General features: G+C 31.3%; 1 protein-coding gene across 1 annotated transcript in view; it reads left to right on the top strand.

Moving 5' to 3' along the window:
- The window catches only part of eIF2beta (eukaryotic translation initiation factor 2 subunit beta), a 28,084-nt gene extending 10,525 nt beyond the window's left edge, over positions 1–17,559 (top strand). The window contains exons 2-9 of the mRNA XM_067287763.1: positions 5,285–5,453; positions 9,249–9,343; positions 9,525–9,714; positions 16,576–16,655; positions 16,743–16,891; positions 16,978–17,034; positions 17,114–17,199; positions 17,291–17,559. Of these exons, the coding sequence (XP_067143864.1) occupies positions 5,285–5,453; positions 9,249–9,343; positions 9,525–9,714; positions 16,576–16,655; positions 16,743–16,891; positions 16,978–17,034; positions 17,114–17,199; positions 17,291–17,466 (1,002 nt within the window). The 3' untranslated portion in view covers positions 17,467–17,559. The remainder of the gene's footprint in view (positions 1–5,284; positions 5,454–9,248; positions 9,344–9,524; positions 9,715–16,575; positions 16,656–16,742; positions 16,892–16,977; positions 17,035–17,113; positions 17,200–17,290) is intronic.
- The last annotated feature ends 964 nt before the right edge of the window (positions 17,560–18,523 follow it).

The raw sequence follows: 18,523 nt of genomic DNA, 5'->3' as shown, positions 1-18,523 counted from the left end.
TTCAAATATTAATTCATTAATTAATTAAATTTAAACTGTGACGCCCGTCAGCAATATGCTGATTCGGACCGATAGAGGGCGCGAGGAGAAAAAAAGCAAATTTTGTAATTATTTAATAAAAAGTAACTAAAATAAAATTTTTCTTTGACCTAAGTAGGAATTGACTTTATCCAAGCCATATTACTGAGGTCATCCTAATGCTTTTCTTGATTTGCTTTGTGGAGGAAATTGGACTTAGTGACTTGTGCAATCAGATAATTTATTTTCCATAAAGAATAACTAATTTTTTTCATGTAAATAAAGTGTAAATGTTGAATATGGATTTACATAACATTAAAATTGCATAAAAAGAGAACTCTCTGTAACTATTTTTTAACACTAAAATATGAATTTCAAGGCGACTAATGATGGTCCAAATTTACCGTAGTTAGCTCAGTTACATTTAACCATTTAACAGAAATATTTTTTTAAGTATTTAGATGTAAATAATAATTCTGATATGAATGGAGATTTGTGAGTATAGTAGTGTGTTGATTAACTGAAATCAACTTCCAAGAGTACTAATTCCAGAAATTATGAAGTTTTTATATATTAACTTCTTTTACTATTATTTTAGAATTAATATTTTTACTTTATTTAAGAGGAGGCCTATTTATTTTTTAATCTTTTTTTATCAATTGTGATCAATTATATGAGAGAGTCCTGCCCCAATTATTTTGAATAATGAATACACTGCTGTAATTTTATATTTTTGTATGGAATTATTCTTTTACATGTCTTGTAGCTGTAACGGTAAGAAATTTTTCACAACTGTTAGTTTTTTGTTGATAATAGAGTTCTTGCTTTTTTGGTTGTGATAATTTAGGTTTATAAGTTATTGGTAATGCTATCATGCAATAAAGAGAACCTCAAGGACAGTCATGCAAGAGATAAATGTATCTCATGCATGACTGTCCTTGAAGTTTTTTAGAATAGTTGTTCAGAACAGATTCAGTTTTTTTAATATATGCAAAATGTAACTTCACAGCTTTTAAGTAGGATATATTTCTACCAGAGAAAAACCAATTTATATTTGTATGTGGATCTTTTAACATTTGATTGTTATTTCTCTTGTATTGCCACTAGTTTCTGTTAGTCAATCTAAAGATTTTTCATAACACACTGAAGAGTTTTGAAGTTTTTCTTGGTTCATAATCTAATTCTACTTTCATACACAATTATTAATTTTGCAATAATATATGAATATAAACTTACACAGGTAATGACAACAATTTGAATACTAATTAGAAAATTAACTGGTTTGCTTTAAATATTTGGCTGCAATTTGAAAAAATTGTAGACCTATAAATTCCCACTGTCTTCTGTCTGTCCATCCTTCCTTAATCTTGAGAATGGAGTTAAATAGGTGAAAATCGAGACCAGATATGGAAACCTTAGGGACAGGAGGCCCTGATTAACTATATATGAACTTCTGGTCCAGACCAGAAATTACATGATTTCAATTCAAAATTTTCTCTTGAAAGGAGTTAGATGACTAGCATGACTCTTGCTAGCAGGGAAGTATGATGTACAGTACAGAGGCAAGACACTACTAATTTAATGTGGAGAGCATATATTTTAACTTAAATAAATTAAAAATTTCTTCTTTATTTAAGTGTGTTTTGATATGCATTTTCCATTAACATAGGATGACAATAATGGAGATAAAATTAAAGTTTTTTAATAAAAATTCAATAATTTTAAAATTTCAACTTAAATATATAAAATTCCTCAATATAAAATTATATACAAATGTGAGACCACGGATTTGGCGGGAAAATTTTTGTAAAATGAAAGGAGACTTTCATTTTTCGATGGGAATTTATTGTAAACATCCTCCTTCAACTATCAACAGTTAGGTGGGAAAGTTGACACTTAGCTGTCACGAACTGCAAGTCATCGTCAACAGCGGACTGCTTTCCCATGTTAATGCTATAAAAGCTCGCACAGCCAGAACTTGGCACGTGTCTGCACACAGAAGTTATTCCTATACTTGTGCCCGTCAATCTCCATGTCAAGGAACGGAACCCTGTCGGAGAAGACATATGACCGCCATACTTCAGTTTACCGTTCGATCTCGCATAGAGGTAACTGTTAGAACTCTGTAAACTCTCTCTCCCAAAGACAGAATTAAGCATTAGACATAGCTGTCTTTATTAGAATTGTAAATTTATATTTAATCGCATTTTATCAAGTAGTATCTTAGATGCATAGCCTTGTAACCAATTTTGTTGTTAATCTAGTTAATCAATAAATGTTTTATTTGTTAAGACTGTCTTCTGTCAATTTAAGAACAGCTGTTCACTTACTGACACTCTCCCCACTCGTTTTTGCCCTCCTAGCCATCCAACCGACAAAGAGATTGGGTTTCGCCAACCCATGCAGTGTAAGTGATCAGCGAGGATTAACCTCTGACCCTCTGCTTATCTCACACAAAGTACAACCCAAAAGTTACAAGAATTCAAATGGTCTATGCTAACCGATTGTAACACATACTTGTACTGCTAGGTATCTCATGATACATTGCTTAAGAATTAAGCAATATATCATGAGATACCCACCAAAGGGCATTCTCTGGTTGCTTTAGTTCTCAAGTTTTAGACTTTTATTTAATTTGTGGTTTTGCAATTGTCAAAATGGCTAATGTGAAGGAGCAATGTATTTGTATTAAATTTTAAGTTAAAAGAAACTGCATCAGATACCCACTAAATGTTAAAAGAAGCTTTTGGTGATCAAGCATAAGTCAAGCAAGCACACTATGATGATTTAAGCAGTACAGAGAACAACAAACAAACATTGGAAATGACAACAAACATTCAGATTTCCATCAAAGTGCACAACTTCAGAATTGATTGTGAAAATTGTGAAATCATCCTTGAAGACAGATGGTGGATCATCAAGAAATCTGCAAAAATATAAGACACAAATGGCTTGAGAGGTGGAAAAACAAAGACTAGGTGTTATATCAACATTATGCCTTTATGCACTTAATTCGTTGAGAGGCAGTTTCTCTTCAGTTCAAGTTGTAGGTCAGTTATTGTGTATCTGTTATGGGAGTCATAGTTCTAGCTTTGTGTGCAGAGACAAATGTTTTTAATCATTGTTTTTGCTTATGGCATGGCCAACAGTTTTTGCCCCAAACCGAATTGGAAAGAACATTCAGCCTGTGAAAAAAATTAAATATTAAAATTAGAAAAACATTAAATACAAAAACGATTCATTTAAGTAAATAAATGTTTAAATATATTAGTATTACATTTCTAGCGAAGCACATGGATTGACTATCACTTGTAGGCCTATATCTTGAATTACTGTCTAACATACATTATTTTATGATAAATATTAATATTTTAAATTTATCATTTTTTTTTTTTTTTTGTTTATTATTATTCTGGCACTATTACACAGACAAGTACAAAAGTTGTAAATCTACCATGAAATTAAAAAAAAAAACAAAATATCACGAATCCATTCGATCAATTATTATAAGTTAAGTAGCTAATATTGAAAGATTAATTGTGAGCTGCATAAATTCATTAAGCAGGCCATATATTGGCCATGCCTGACATGGCTGGAGAAAGAAGGATGAAATGGCTTCATTATCACTTGGGACAAACACAATAGCTACAGAAAGATTTCCAGAAAATTAGGGTTGAGTTTGAAAAGTTTTCTATAAATCAATCAATGGCTTGCCATTGATTGATTTATAGAAAACTTGGATTTAATATTACATTCATTGTATCGGGTTGGTCAGTAAGTTCGTACAGTTTTTGCCAATAGAGTTAGACACTCTGAAAAGGAATTATTAGTAGTTTTACCTTAAAAACGTGATAGTTTGACAAATGACATTTTACCAACACTTGTCAAAAATAAAGCTTGATGATTAGTTTTGTTTTGTGTGTGTATCAGTATTCAAAAGATGTGTGAACAAAATGTACTGTACATTATTGACACATTATGTTTTTTTATTTTAAAAAAGCAAAAATATGGTGCAAACTTGCAAAAAATATGTGAGGTGTATGATGAGAATCAGGGTTTCTCAAACAGGTTCCTGGGATTCCAGTTGTTTTTTAATCCAGGAAATTCTTTTCATCCTATGAAATCTGCAAATTTCTTAAAAGTTCACTTTTTTCTTATTTTGTGTTAAGGTTGAGGAAATTTTGCAAATAGAAAGTATAATTAACTCATAAACTGTCAGAATACATCTTATTTATTAATTTTAAACCTACTTATTAGTTTTTTTAAATTTTTGATTTTTATGGCAAATGGTCAATAATCAATATGTAGCTTATTTGTGGCAGGACTGTGAAAATTCTTTACTTGTCAAAACCTGTAATATCTGGAATAATTGTGCTTATGCGGTCTTAATTTTTAACCATGCCCAGTAACTTCAATAACTGCATAATCCAGGTTGTGCAAATTGTGCAAGGATACAAACGAGTATGAAGTCTGCAAGTATGAAGTTTTTATTCATTAAGCTGATTATTAAAGACAAACGAACTGTTGAAATTATTGTGCTATAAGCTTGATGCCGCTATTAAAGCAGCCAAGGTAGACAAATCACGAATACTAGAGAGCAAAAGAAGCACTACAATTTTGAAAACAAACTAGAAATCTTCTAGGCTACAGGTGAAAAAACATATAACATCTGTCTTCTCTTAAATGCATTAAATACGATTCCACTCACATCAATTGAATCGGAAAGGGCATTGTCGGTAATAGGACTTTTCATTACTAAAATAAGAATCAGATTCAGTGATCGGAATATTGAACATCTTTGCTTTTTAAAATCTTATTATAAAAAATTTACAATAATATTTTGTAAATTTCTTTTCAAAATTCTTTAAACGAACAACACTTCATTTCCGATGACAATGTAAAATGGCACTTGGAACAGTTTTTCCAAAAAAAAAGTTTTTTGAATGAAGAATTATGAAGATCTGCAAAAGATGGCAAAGGATACTTGATAAAAGCAGTGAATATATTATTGAATAAAATTTCTATAAAAAAAATTGTTTTTTATTTTTTACCTAAAAAATGCATTGACTTATTGGCCAACCCAATAGTTTTATGCCGGTATGATACAGTAGGAACTGCATCTTAAAGCTAACAAAACATTTTTTGACTACCTAAATTATCTCAGCAGTTTCAAAATAGTTTTTAAATCAGTATTAAATCATTATTAAAATTACTTTATATTTTATATGGATTACTTAAGATTAATAAGTTTTGTATTATTTTTTAGATATTTGATCCTTCTATGAAGAAAAAGAAGAAGAAGAAGAAAACCCCATTTGATCTGAGTGCATTAGAAGATGGTAGTTCAGTTAATGTTGATGGAGATATTCAGGCAGAAAATGGATTAGAAAATAAAGATGATTATGAGAAAGAAAACAGAGAAGAAAAGGAAGATGGTAAATTTAATTTTACTTAATTTGACTTCTTAAAATGGAAGTTTATTTATTATGTTTGAACAGAAGTTTAACTAAAGAAATTTAACATCTTAAATGTATAACTTGCATTGTGGGTGGTTATCATTGATTTTTTTTATCCTGTATGATTAATTTGTTATTTACTTTTCTGTCTTCAACTTTGAATTCATGAAATTGTGAGTAAACTAATACATACATCTTTTATAGTTTTAGTTGATTTGTTGCTATACAGTACAATCTCTAATCTGACTTATATGGGAGCAAAACAGTATAAGATTATGGAGATGGCCATATTATTGGAAGTTTACACAGTTTGATGAATTAATGATTTAAACATGGTAGAAATGTGATTAAATGTGAATAAAAATCACTTAATGAGAACAATTGAGCAGATAGACAAATATGACAGCATGGAGTCATTTGTTAACAATGCAATAAAGCACAAGTTGGACTACTAATACAGTATTATTATAAGATACTATACCTTTTTAAGCAGCCCAAGATGACAAGCTGAACAATCTTTAATATAGTGCCCAAGCTTGAGTGTTCAAGCTCTGGCTTGATTTTATGCCACATTTAGTGGAAAGGTGTTCAAATTTAGTGAAACTGGAGTTTGAACTAGTGGAAAGCTTGTCTACAACTTGGCAACAGTGCCAATACTACCCAAGAGTCTAGTGTCGTATTACTGAACTGTCAAAGTAGTAGCAAATGGCTTAATTACCAAGATTGTACTGTATGTATTTTTGTGTAACTGTTCAGTATTTACAGCATATATATTATAACATCTCAAATGCTGTTATGGTAGAGGTCATTTTTTATTTACTGTATTAAACATGTTTTGAGTCTATACTTGTGTAATGTTACACAGGTTTGGAACTTAATGATATTGTATGTATATAATTTATTTATTACCTTATTACTTCAAGTTTAAGCTGCACTTTTTATTCCAATTTTTAAGATGTAAAATTAGGGTGTGGCTTAAATTCAAAACAAATATTTTTACTTCTTATTTCTGCTGATCTCCCACTCCCCAACAATCGAGTCTGCTTTAAACTCTAAGCATGCACAAAGTATTACAATCATTGATAGTTATTTATTCATTGGTTCCCCATTTGCATTATTTTAATTTGTTCCAGTTGCTGTTTTATAGTAGCTGTGTAGAATTGAATTTTAAATTTTTTTTATTACTCACACTAACTAATAATGGAAAAACTGTTTACATATGATGCTGAATTCAGAAGAAAAGTTATATTGTATGCCAAAGAAGTTGGAAATTGTGCAGCTGGTAAAAGATTTACAGTTGATCAAAAGAGCATGTGTCGTTGCAGAGTCGTGAAGGAAAAGTTATTTTAGTGTAAAAAAGAAAATCATTCTCAGGGTGTAAAAAAGGAAGCTATTTTGCAATTGATGCAAATCATATAAATAAAATCATTTTTATTTTTTCCGATTTTAAACTCCTACTGTGGCTTAAATTTGAGGACAGCTTATATTCAAAGTGATATGGTATATTTTTGTCATTTTTCTTTTTAGTATCTTTTCATTATCACCTTTTTGAAAGTATATAAAAATTTTTTATCATAAGTCAACCCAAACAATTTGTGTATATTAGAAACCATTCATAAATTAAAAAGTTCAAATAATCTTCAACAACAACCAGCATTTGAGTGGTAGGGAACTTGATCTTGATGAAATATAGGCTTTATTGGGATTGTATGTGTTTGGTATCATTCGCATTAGTTTCAGAAAAAAGTGTATTTTTGGCAGGGGGTGCTGTGTTGGCAGAGAGTTGAATTCAGGAAGGAGACATGGCATCCATGTATTGTGTATTCTTGGTATTTTCTGTTTTAAACCTTGTATTTATGCAGTCTACATTAAAGGAGTAACTACTATTGTTTATGTTTTGTTGTACGTACCTTTTGCCCAAAACATTGCAAAGGCTCATTGACAGTGTGCTTACCAAGAATATAAGCATAATTATAAATAATAAGCATAAAATATAAGCATAAATAAGCAGTTATTCTGTAATCTTGTTCTAGATTATTAAAAATAATTTTAAAATTAATATAAAAATTATTAGTACAAGATGATATCTTAACAACCTGTCTTGAAGCCAAATTATGTAGTTTAATCAGCCAATTTATATCACTGTAACTGAACAAGTGAGCAAGTAAACAAACCATATTTGAACAATTAAAGGACCTAATCTTCAGAATTGATTAACAGGCTATAACAAAGTCAGGATGAAAGCTTGAAAGTTGGTTGAGTGCTACAAAGAGCTTTAAATGTCCTTCATAGCACTAAGTAGGTGTTCCCAGTCAGTACAGTGAATGATCTTAAATATAATCTAAAGCAGCAATTCTCAACCTTCTTAGCTCCGCAATCTCCCAAATAGTAAATATAAATAAAATTAATATTTTGCAACCTCCCACTCAAAGGAATAATAATAGTAAGGCTTACTGTTGTTATTCCTTTGGCTGGGGGTTGCGAAATATTAATTATTGAATTTTGACTGTAATTATAAATGTAAATTTTTTAAAATACTATATAATCACGTTGCACTAATTTTATACATTAAGAAAATACCGACAGTATAAAAAATGTAATACAACTATTTCTATTATTTTATGTTGCTGCATTTATAGCAACGGATATGAACATGCATGTATGACGTGTACATACATAAGTAATTTACAAGTTCCAACTTGATGTGTACATGCTGGGGGTCGCAACCCCCCTTTAATATCGCCGCGACCCCAGGTTGAGAAACGCTGATCTAAAGTAATACAGTAGAGAGTCGTTAATTGGAATCAGTTGGGGACTGGGGTTGTTCAGATTAGTGATTTGTTCTGATTACCGATTATGTACGAAAAAAATACATAAACCTGTCCGATGTTCAAATTTTTCTCCATTGCGTGTCGCTTCGTGTTGAATTTTCGTCAATTTTAAGCCTAACGAAAATTTTTATAATAATAATCGAGGCTATCGTATTGTTAAAAATTATTTCTTCATTTTGTACAAACAAAATAAATATATTGAAGAATATAAAAACATGAAAATTATACTTTAGAAGTAAATCTAGTATCAAAAACGTTCGATTCAGCACGACACAGTCTGACTGAAAATCGTTCCGATTACCGGGGTTCTGATTAACAACTCTCTGCTGTAAATGTCTGGGAGCACAGAGATCTGGATAGTGTAATTAGTAATATATCTGCATGCTAAACAGACATTGGGTTTGTCTCATTCTGGATCAATTTTTTTTTCAGAATATTATTATTATTACAAAACTGCAACTTAACTGCTTAATTTTAAGCAAAATTATGTAGTTTAATTACGTACTTAATAGCACTATTAGAAAACATTCATAATAATCCAGTGGTCCTTGGTTGTTATCTAGAACATATAAATTATGTTACAGGCATACGCTGATCAGTGAAATTTATTTTTAGAATTTTATTTTATTATTGTATTTAGAATATTTAGACTTACAGTTGAATGAATTTGTTTCAATTGTTGTTGCGAATTTTGGGATTTGATAATTTGTGTAGTAGTTTTAGATGTCAGCACTTGTTTGCTTTTCTTCTAATCATTTTTTTGACTTCTAAGTTTAATTTTGTAATTGTTTTTAGTCTTCAATTGACAATTAAATCTGTATACAGCTTTATTTGTTAAAAATAATTCAAGAATTATTATATATTGTAAAAATGTCTCTCTCAGTACTTAATCTATAAATTTTTTTGATATTTAAGTATTCTTTCATATGTTTAATTCTTACAGATACAACTCATGATTTAGATGATTTTTCTGGAATGAAAAAGAAGAAGAAGAAAAAGAAGCCATTTAGTTTAGAAGAATTGGAAACTGCACTGCCTGTAAGTGTTATTAAAGTAAATATATACCTATAAATATTTATATATTAAATAAAATATTGTTTTTTGCTTTAAAGTAACATATCATTAATTTTTTTTATATTCTTATGGTAGCAATAGAGAAAAATGGAATATTCTCTTAACAGTTTTATTATTCCAGTTAACTTTAAATTAAATTTTTTAGGAAACAGAATCTAAGGAAGAAATGATGCAGTTTGGCGAAGAAGAACGAGAAGGAGAGGATCTTGCAGGAACAGATGATGATTTGGATTTTAATCTTCCAAAAAAGAAAAAGAAGAAGAAGAAGAAAATTAATATTGATGAACTTGAAACAGAACCTCAGGAAGATGATGATGATGGCGAAACAACTTTTGGTATGTGAAAATGTTATTTATTAGTACCTAAATGCTCTTGAGTTTTATAAATTTGCAAATGATTATATGTCTATCTTATTATTTTATAATAATTTTGGTTAACATACCAGACATAAGCCAAACAATCTGCCAGATTTTTTTTTATTTATGCTTCACTTTGTGCCTAAAAGTTGTTGCATATACATTAATTTGGCTGAATGTTGGAACATCTTTGAGCAGTATCAGAAAAGGACGTTTAAGGCACAAAATAAAGCTCAAAATCTTTTTCTGTGACAATGCTTATTTTAACGGTTTATCATGGCAACATTGCTTCATCTAAAATTTCCTGTGGTTGTAGTCTATGTAATGTACACTTTATTCACTGATTGAGTCTTACTGTCAAATCTGCTTCTACTATTCTTATGCCACAAGTTTCAAAAATTTTCTTTATTTAGATGTTTTATCTAAGCTCTACTTTTTCAACTTGGTTTCACCAGTTTTTTTTTTTTTTTTTTTTTTTTTTATGGGTTAAGTAATGTATGTACCATGCTTATAATGTAAATCATTAATTTTTCTAAAATAAAACAAACTTTAGAAAGTATATAAAGGTATCAGAATCTGGAATTTTCAGTGGAATCAGAATCAGGAGAAATTTTGGTATCTCTCATCGCTAATAAATTTACAATTGTTAAGCTTAGTCATATTATAACCTGAAAAATCTAGCAGATTGATTGGGTTGTATCTTAGGTTAGTTGATATAATATACCAGGAATATTTGGTTACTAATCTTTATTATGTTACATAAAGTTATATGTATAAAATCATAGGAAATAATCTTATTGATTACTATCACTACTTATTATTTTACATTTACCAGTATTACAGCCAAATAAATAAATAAATATATATATATATACTAGCAGATAGGCCCGGCGTTGCTCGGGCAAAAGTAATGATAGCGAAGATTAAGATTATTACGTTACAGTCACAGAAGAAAAAGAGTAATTTCATCAACAAACTAAATATTTTTAATAAAAGGTCGAATTTGAAAATCGAATATTGTAATATTGTTCGATTTTCACGACGTGTTCTGATTATATCGTTCGATTTTCATCGAATGTTCTAAAGAAGAAAAGTTGAGAAAAACCGAATTAATCTGTTTAAATTTGAAAATCGAATATGTTCTAACATATTACTTTTTTTTTTTTCCTCCAGCGCCCGTAAATCTTGCACGTCTCCTTCTCTTGTTCTCCATTGTTACTTAACACTTCTATTGATACTTAACACTTCCATTGTTGATGGAAGTGTTAAGCCTTAATCCTGTCCCTCTCCCCCGTGGGGAGGAATTTCGAAAAATCCCTTCTTAGTGTGCGTTCTTGTGACGTACCCTAACTGCGTACCAAATTTCAACTTTCAACTCCTAACCGTTTGGGCTCTGCGCTGATTATTATTATGTTGGGTTAAGTGAGAGATACTCGGTTAACACCGGTGGCTGTGTACTATGCTGGACCAAAGCCAAGGCAAGTAACCAAAACAGAAATTAAAGAAGTGTATCAGTGTGTGTGTCTGTATTCAGGAATTTTCTCACAATATGACATGTATTCAATATAGTGGCCTTCTGTAGTGTGATGTATGTGTTTCTATTCAATTGTAATGTGCCCAGGCTTTTGTGTAGTGTGTGTGGTATGACGCCTGTAGAAGAGAGAACAACAGGTACAATAAGCACCCTATCCATCCTCCACAGATGCCTTATTTCCTGGGCGAGTTCTGTGTACTTGCTAATTTTTTCAGTGCATGCGTTTTGTATATTGTGAGTGTTTGGAATGGATATGTCTATAATGTATGTGATTTTATTGTGTTTGTCAATGAGTGTGATGTCTGGTCTGTTGTGGTAAATTGTTTTATCTGTGATTATGGCTCTGTCGTAGTACATTTTGTGCATGTTGTTTTCCAATACTGTCTGTGGAATGTATTTGTAATATGGTTCGTGGATGTCTACTAATTTGTGTTTCCTTGCAAGCTCTTGGTGTATTATATTTGCTACTTGATTATGTCTGTGTAAATAATCTGTTTGTGCCAAGAGCTTGCAACCAGAGGTGATGTGTTGTATAGTTTCTGGCATGATGTGACATTTTCTGCATGTGTCATTTGTGAGTGTTGCATCTTTGAGTATGTGTTTTCTGTAGTTTTTAGTATTTATGACCTGATCCTGTATGGCAATCATGAATCCTTCCATCTCCCCAAAGAGGCATCCCCGAGCTAACCAGCTGTTTGACGCAGTTTTGTCAACAAAATCATGGGCCAGATCATAAGGATGCCTGCCATGGAGTGCCTTTCGAGCCCACGATTGCTTAATGGTGTCTATGCTTTTTATATGTTGTGTTGTGTCCATATTATGTGAGTGTAAGTTTAATGGTGTGTTATTTGAGTCTGCTAGAGTTACTGCTTTATGTAATTGTGATATTTCTTGTTTTTCATAAAAAAACTCTCGCAGTGACTGTATTTGTTTGTAGTGAAGGTTAACTATGTCAATCAGGCCACGCCCGCCATCTTTACGTGGAAGGATTAATCTTTCTGTGGCGGATTTAGGATGATGTTGTTTATGCTTAGTAAGTGTTGTTCTTGTTTTCCTTTGGAGTTGCTCAAGATCTGTGTGAGTCCAATGTATAACTCCAAAAGAATATGTGAGTACTGGGATGACATATGTGTTTATTGCTTTAACTGTGTGTTTTGCATTTAACTGTGTTCTGAGAATAGCATTTAACCTACTTTGGTATTCTTTAATTAATCTTTGCTTTATTTGTGCATGTTCTGTTAGTTTGGCCTGTTGGAATCCTAAATACTTGTAGAACTCGCCCTCTTCCTTGGATTCAATAATGTCTCCATTTCCAAGTGCAAAATCTTCTTTCTTCAGGATTCCTTTTTCTATGTGAAGTGTTTTGCATTTATCTAGGCCAAATTCCATTTGTATGTCCTTGGTGTATGAATGTGTGATTTGTAGGAGTTGATGAAGTTGTTTTTGTGTGGATGCATAAAGTTTTATGTCATCCATGTACATGAGATGTGACAGTGTAAACTGTGTTGTTTTTTGTGTCTGATATTGTAGCCATATTGTGTGTTGTTTAACATGTTGGATAATGGATTCAAGGCTAGGCAGAACCAGAGAGGACTCAAGGAATCTCCTTGAAAAATTCCTCGCCTAATAAAAATTTGGTTTGTTTGTATGGAAGTGTTACCCTGAGATGTAGTGTTGTTCTCCAGTGCTGCATAGTGTTTTGAAAGAATGCAATGAGTGATGGATGTATTTTGTACATGTGTAGAATATGTAGCAGCCAACTGTGTGGAACACTGTCGAATGCTTTTCTGTAGTCTATATATGCCATGTGTATGTTTCTGTGTTGTTTGTGTGCTTGCCGTAGAATGACTGAATCTATGAGTAACTGTTCTTTGCATCCCTTGTGATTTCTACGAGCAACCTTTTTGTTGTTCTGTTAGAATGTCGTGTTCTTCAACATGTTTGTATATTTTGTTTGCAATACAGGATGTCAATAATTTGTAGAGTGTTGGAAGACATGTAATTGGTCTGTATTGTGTGGGGTCTGTGGTATTGTTGTTTTTAGGTTTCATGTAGGTGATGCCCTGAGTAAGAAAATTTGGCATGTCTTGTGGATTGATGATGATGTGTGTTAGGTGTTTAGCTAGTTCCTGGTGCAGTGATGTAAACTTTTTGTACCAGAAATTGTGAATGTTGTCTACACCAGGTGTCTTCCAGTTGTGTGTTCTGTTAACAGTGTATTGGAAATCACGTATGCTTATTTCAACACAGGGCATAGTTGGTATGTTGTGTAAGTTTTTGTTCTCCTCCTCGATCCAGCCTGCTTCAGCATTGTGCGTGACAGCACTGGACCAAAGAGAAGACCAATATGTTGTGAGTTCTTCTTCTGTTGGTGTGCCACTGTGCTGTGTATCAGTGTTTGCTTTGTTATTAATTTGTCTGTAAAAGAGTTTTTCATTGTTTGTAAATAATTTATTTTGTTGTTTTCGTAGTGTACATGTTTTGTATCGTTTGAGTCTACGTGCTTTGGCAGCAAGTTTTTGTTTTAGTGTATCAATGTATTCTGTAATGCGTGTGTTGTGATGTTCATGTTTTGTGTGTGTTTTTATTTTCTTGAAAATGTTTTTGAGCTGTTTCCTTAATTTGGGTGTTATGTTGTTTTTAGTGTATTGTGTCAGCCTGCCTAATTGCTGTCTAATGTCATTTATTTGTGTTTCTATTCTTCTCTGCCAGGCAGGCTTGTGATAGAATTGTGTTTTCTGTGTATTTGTCTGTGATTGTACTTTCAGTCCATGGTGTGTCACTACTGTGACTGCCCCAGCATAAACTAATGTATGAATGTCTGCGAGTGTAGAAATTGAATGAATGTAGTGTGGTAGTAAGTGAGTGTTTACATAATTTAGTGTTTTTCCTACTTCCTTCGACGTGTTGATTTTTGGTATTCGTGGTCTTTGTGTGGGATCTGTGCCTGTATATTTAGTGAGTGTTTCCTGAAATATAAGTGAGAGCGTATTAACTAAATCCATGTCTATGTTATCAGTGATGGATGAGGAAGTGTCTGTAGTATCATTAGTGCTAATTGTTGTATGTGTGTTATTATCAATGCTTGTTACTGGATTATCCTGACAGGTTACATGATCTTCATTAATGTTAGATGTTTCTGTCTGTTGATGTATTTGATCAGCAACCTGTTGTTTGATAAGTTCAAGTGTTGTTTGTGGAATAAGGTTGTTGTGTATAATTGTTCTTTTTTGATCAACAACCCTTTGTTCGGTGACAGTGAGATGAGGATACTGTTGTGTGAATCTATGGTATAGTTGTTGTCTGTATGCTGTCATGTTTGTTTCGAGTTTTGTGATCGTGTAGTAAGTACGGATGATAAACTCATTCATTTCTACCGTCCATTTCATCCGTTGGCGTGGTTTTCCAGCCTTTGTGGTCTGTGGATGCATTGCCACAGAAACACGAAGGCTGGGTTGGTTCCTCACATCTGTTGAGGGCATTGCAGTAGCCATGCTTGGGCTGGTGCTGCTTTCGCCACCGGTAACCAAGGGAGACTGTGGCCTATTTTTCGAACGTGAGCCTCTGCCTAACTCACGAACGCGGACCTTGTTAACCCGGGCGACGTCCGAGCCGGTATCACATTTGGATCTGGTTACTACCATAATACATATCTCCACAGAATGTGGGTGTGTGGTCACTCTTAGCTTCATTTCTCCCCATAGACCTTACTGGCATGGGTGTCCCTACCAGGAGCTTGTGCTCCAGCCTGCATTGCCCTATGGATCAGTAAAATTACTGGGCTCTCCCACCACGACCAGGTGGTGACCATGGGAGAGTTATTATTATTATTATTATTAGCTCGTCTCGATTATATATATAGATATAGAACATACTGCTAAACATTTTTTTGGACAGTATTGAATTAGAGGTATTTAAGTATGATCATCTGGTATATCATTCTACAGGTGCTAGTTTTACTATTGCACTGTGTCATCATTTGTAATGACCTAACTTGTTAGAGCTCTGATTTCAACATTTCAATATTGTCATATACCAGTGAATATGCTTAGCAAGTTTTAACTGTTGTTTAGTAATCAGTAAGAGAATGACGTCCTGAACATATAGAACTTCTATGATTTCAACATAGTTGTTTTCAGTTCATTTGAGAACTGTCACAGAGATATGATTTTTAAATGTCATTAATTTATTTATCTATAGTTTCAATTATTTTTTCAGATATCTAATGGATTTACCAAACTAGAATTGCCATAGTTAAATGTGTTTCTTAAAGCTGTTTATGAAATCATTCCATAAGCCTCAGAATGAACAAGTTGATACAAATACCAGAAAAATACATTATTTAAATGTTTCTTTGGTGGAACCATTCCAGAATTTCTAACAAAAGTTTTTAATATCATGCCTTGAGATTAAATCTACAGAATTTTTCAGTAAGAACTTTGAATTGAAATAAAATGAAGACTGCAAAAAATAATATGTTGTTAATTGTTTTGTTTTATAGTATAATTTATACATATGAAAAACAAGATCATTTAAATGGCCCTATGATTGCATTCGACAGAGTGAATACAATTAACCCAATGTTTGATGACTGGCATGTAAGTCAGGCTGTATCTCACTAATAACATGAATGATATTCATTTTAAGGTCATCAGAAGTTGTGCTTGTTGGAATAATCAAGGATGTAATATGATCTTATTAAAAGTGATCTAACAAAATTATGTCACAAGATCATGATGGCCAGTTAACAGCTTATTCTAATAGCAACAGGTATTCTCTTCACTTTTTACACTGTGTTGGCTTGTTGGAATAAGTGCATCAACAACATGAACAAATTTTTTTACTAAACAATATATTGAGAGTTTGTTGGTAGGTTATGTTGACCATAAATGAAATGAAATGCATGAAGTATGAACTGAATTGAAGAAGAACTTTGATAATAAGTTTTAATAATTTCAACACATTCAGGGAACTGTAAATTTTTCCATGATGATTTGCCAAATGCTACAGAACAAACCTTGACAATTGAATAAAAATTAAAGTGCCTGTGACAATTTAGAGTTTCATCCAAAGTTCTTAATGAAAAACTGTACAATCTGGTATTTTTGCACAGAAGTTAGTTTCATAAGATAAATTCAAAATTAGAAACTTGCTAGAAGGAATTGTTTTTGGCGGAAAAAAATTGTTTTGAAAGTATTGATGAAATGCTTGCTATTATTTTATAGAAATTATTTTAGATATAATGATATGTTTTGTAATATTGTTTTTGTTTATTTATTTAATGATATTAAATTGTTTTTATACAGAAGGAGATGAAATTAAACCACCTAGTTCAATTAACTCTGTAACATGGGGTGGAAGTGACAGAGATTATACTTATGATGAAGTAAGAAAAATAAATTAGGTCAAGAAATGGATTTATTTATTAATAATACATAATTTCTTAAATTTATATAAATTTTTTATTTTGTAGCTGCTTCAGAGAGTATTTAATATCATGAGAGAGAAAAATCCAGATATGGTGGCTGGAGAAAAGAAAAGATTTGTTATGAGACCTCCACAAGTATTGAGAATAGGCACAAAGAAAACATCTTTTGCTAATTTCTTAGAAATCTGTAAAACGTTCGTAATGGATATTTATTCTTATGAAAAATTGTATATACTGTCTATGATCAAATGAAGCATAAAGTTACGTTTAATATTTTCAGATTACATAGGCAACCAAAACATTTACAAGCATTTTTATTAGCAGAATTGGGTACCAGGTATGGAATTATATAAAATAAAGTATAGCAATGTATATAGAATTAAATGATTGTTAATTCAAAATTCAAAATTTTGTAGTGGTTCAATAGATGCAAATAATCAGTTAATCATCAAAGGTCGTTTCCAGCAGAAGCAAATTGAAAATGTTTTGAGAAGGTATATAAGTAAGTAGAAATTTTTGTTTCTTAAATTGAAAAAACTGATCAAAATATGAGTTTTAAATTTACAATCTTTCTTTAAAAATTCTTGTTGCAGAGGAATATGTTACGTGTCACACCTGTCGTTCTCCCGAAACAATCCTCCAGAAAGACACAAGACTGTTCTTCCTTCAGTGCGAGACTTGTGGATCTCGTTGTTCTGTTGCTAGCATCAAATCAGGTTTCCAGGCAGTGACTAGCAAGAGAGCTGCCATGAGGGCTAAAACTGCTTGAGTGTTATGTGAATTAGTTTATGGTATTAAGTGTGAATCATTAACTGAATTATTACAGTGTATTAATTCATAAATAAATTGTTTTATATAATAATCTCATTGAATATAATTATTTTGGGAACTTAAAAAAAGAAACATATTTTGGAAATGTTTAATGTTTTATTTGAATTATGTGTAAAATGTTCTAATTCTGATTGTTGTTTTAACAAAATTAATATAAATTTTTTTATAGTCAAAATATATTAGAATATATTTTTGAAATTGTCAAGCATTTTAATGCAGAGAACAAATGGATTATTTTAATTCATTATTTGAAATAATTCAAATGAGAAATATTACTATAGAATTGATAGACTGAAATTGAATATCAAAAATATTACAAAAGTTAACAATATTTTCAATGTTACATAATGAAAGATTCTATATCCAAACTATGCAAGAGTTAATAAGTGAACAATCTTTATCTTAAGCTACCTCTAGTATATAAAAATCTAATAACAAAATAAATCAATACAACACACATTCTTGATTCTGATTGTATCATAAATATTGAAGGATCGAATGTAAGCATGACATTTGCTTTCATGTGAACACGATTCCTGTAATTAGGAAGAGTCAATTTATCAATAATTTGTTTAGCTTTTAACATTTATAAATGGTTTTGTTGTAAATAAGTGAATTAGTCTTAATGAATATAAAAATTTTTGTTCTCGGTTTAATTTTTTTCTTTTTTTTCAGATAATGCCATTAAAGGCACATTTGCCATGTGGTGAAATATCTTATTATTATAATAATTTTCAAAGACATTTGTGAAAATCAAACTTGGCTCTAATGACAAAAGATTTTTCTCTACTGACAGTTTAAGAGTACAAGTGATTTATGATTTTCAACATTTAATATGGTAATTATTTCAAAAACGCTTCATTAATTTCTAAATGGCAATTCAGTGAATAAGATATTTCAAATTTGATATCGTCTCTACTAATATTTAATAAAATATTTATTTTTCTTATTTTTATTTTTGTATAAATCAAAAATAATCTTGGATTTTGTAGATT

This window comes from Centruroides vittatus, unplaced genomic scaffold (genome assembly GCF_030686945.1).
Source record: "Centruroides vittatus isolate TY-2023 unplaced genomic scaffold, ASM3068694v2 scaffold_654, whole genome shotgun sequence".
NCBI lineage: Eukaryota > Metazoa > Arthropoda > Arachnida > Scorpiones > Buthidae > Centruroides > Centruroides vittatus.
Note: the sequence above shows the minus strand (reverse complement) of the source record. Positions and strands in the feature narration are given on the sequence as shown.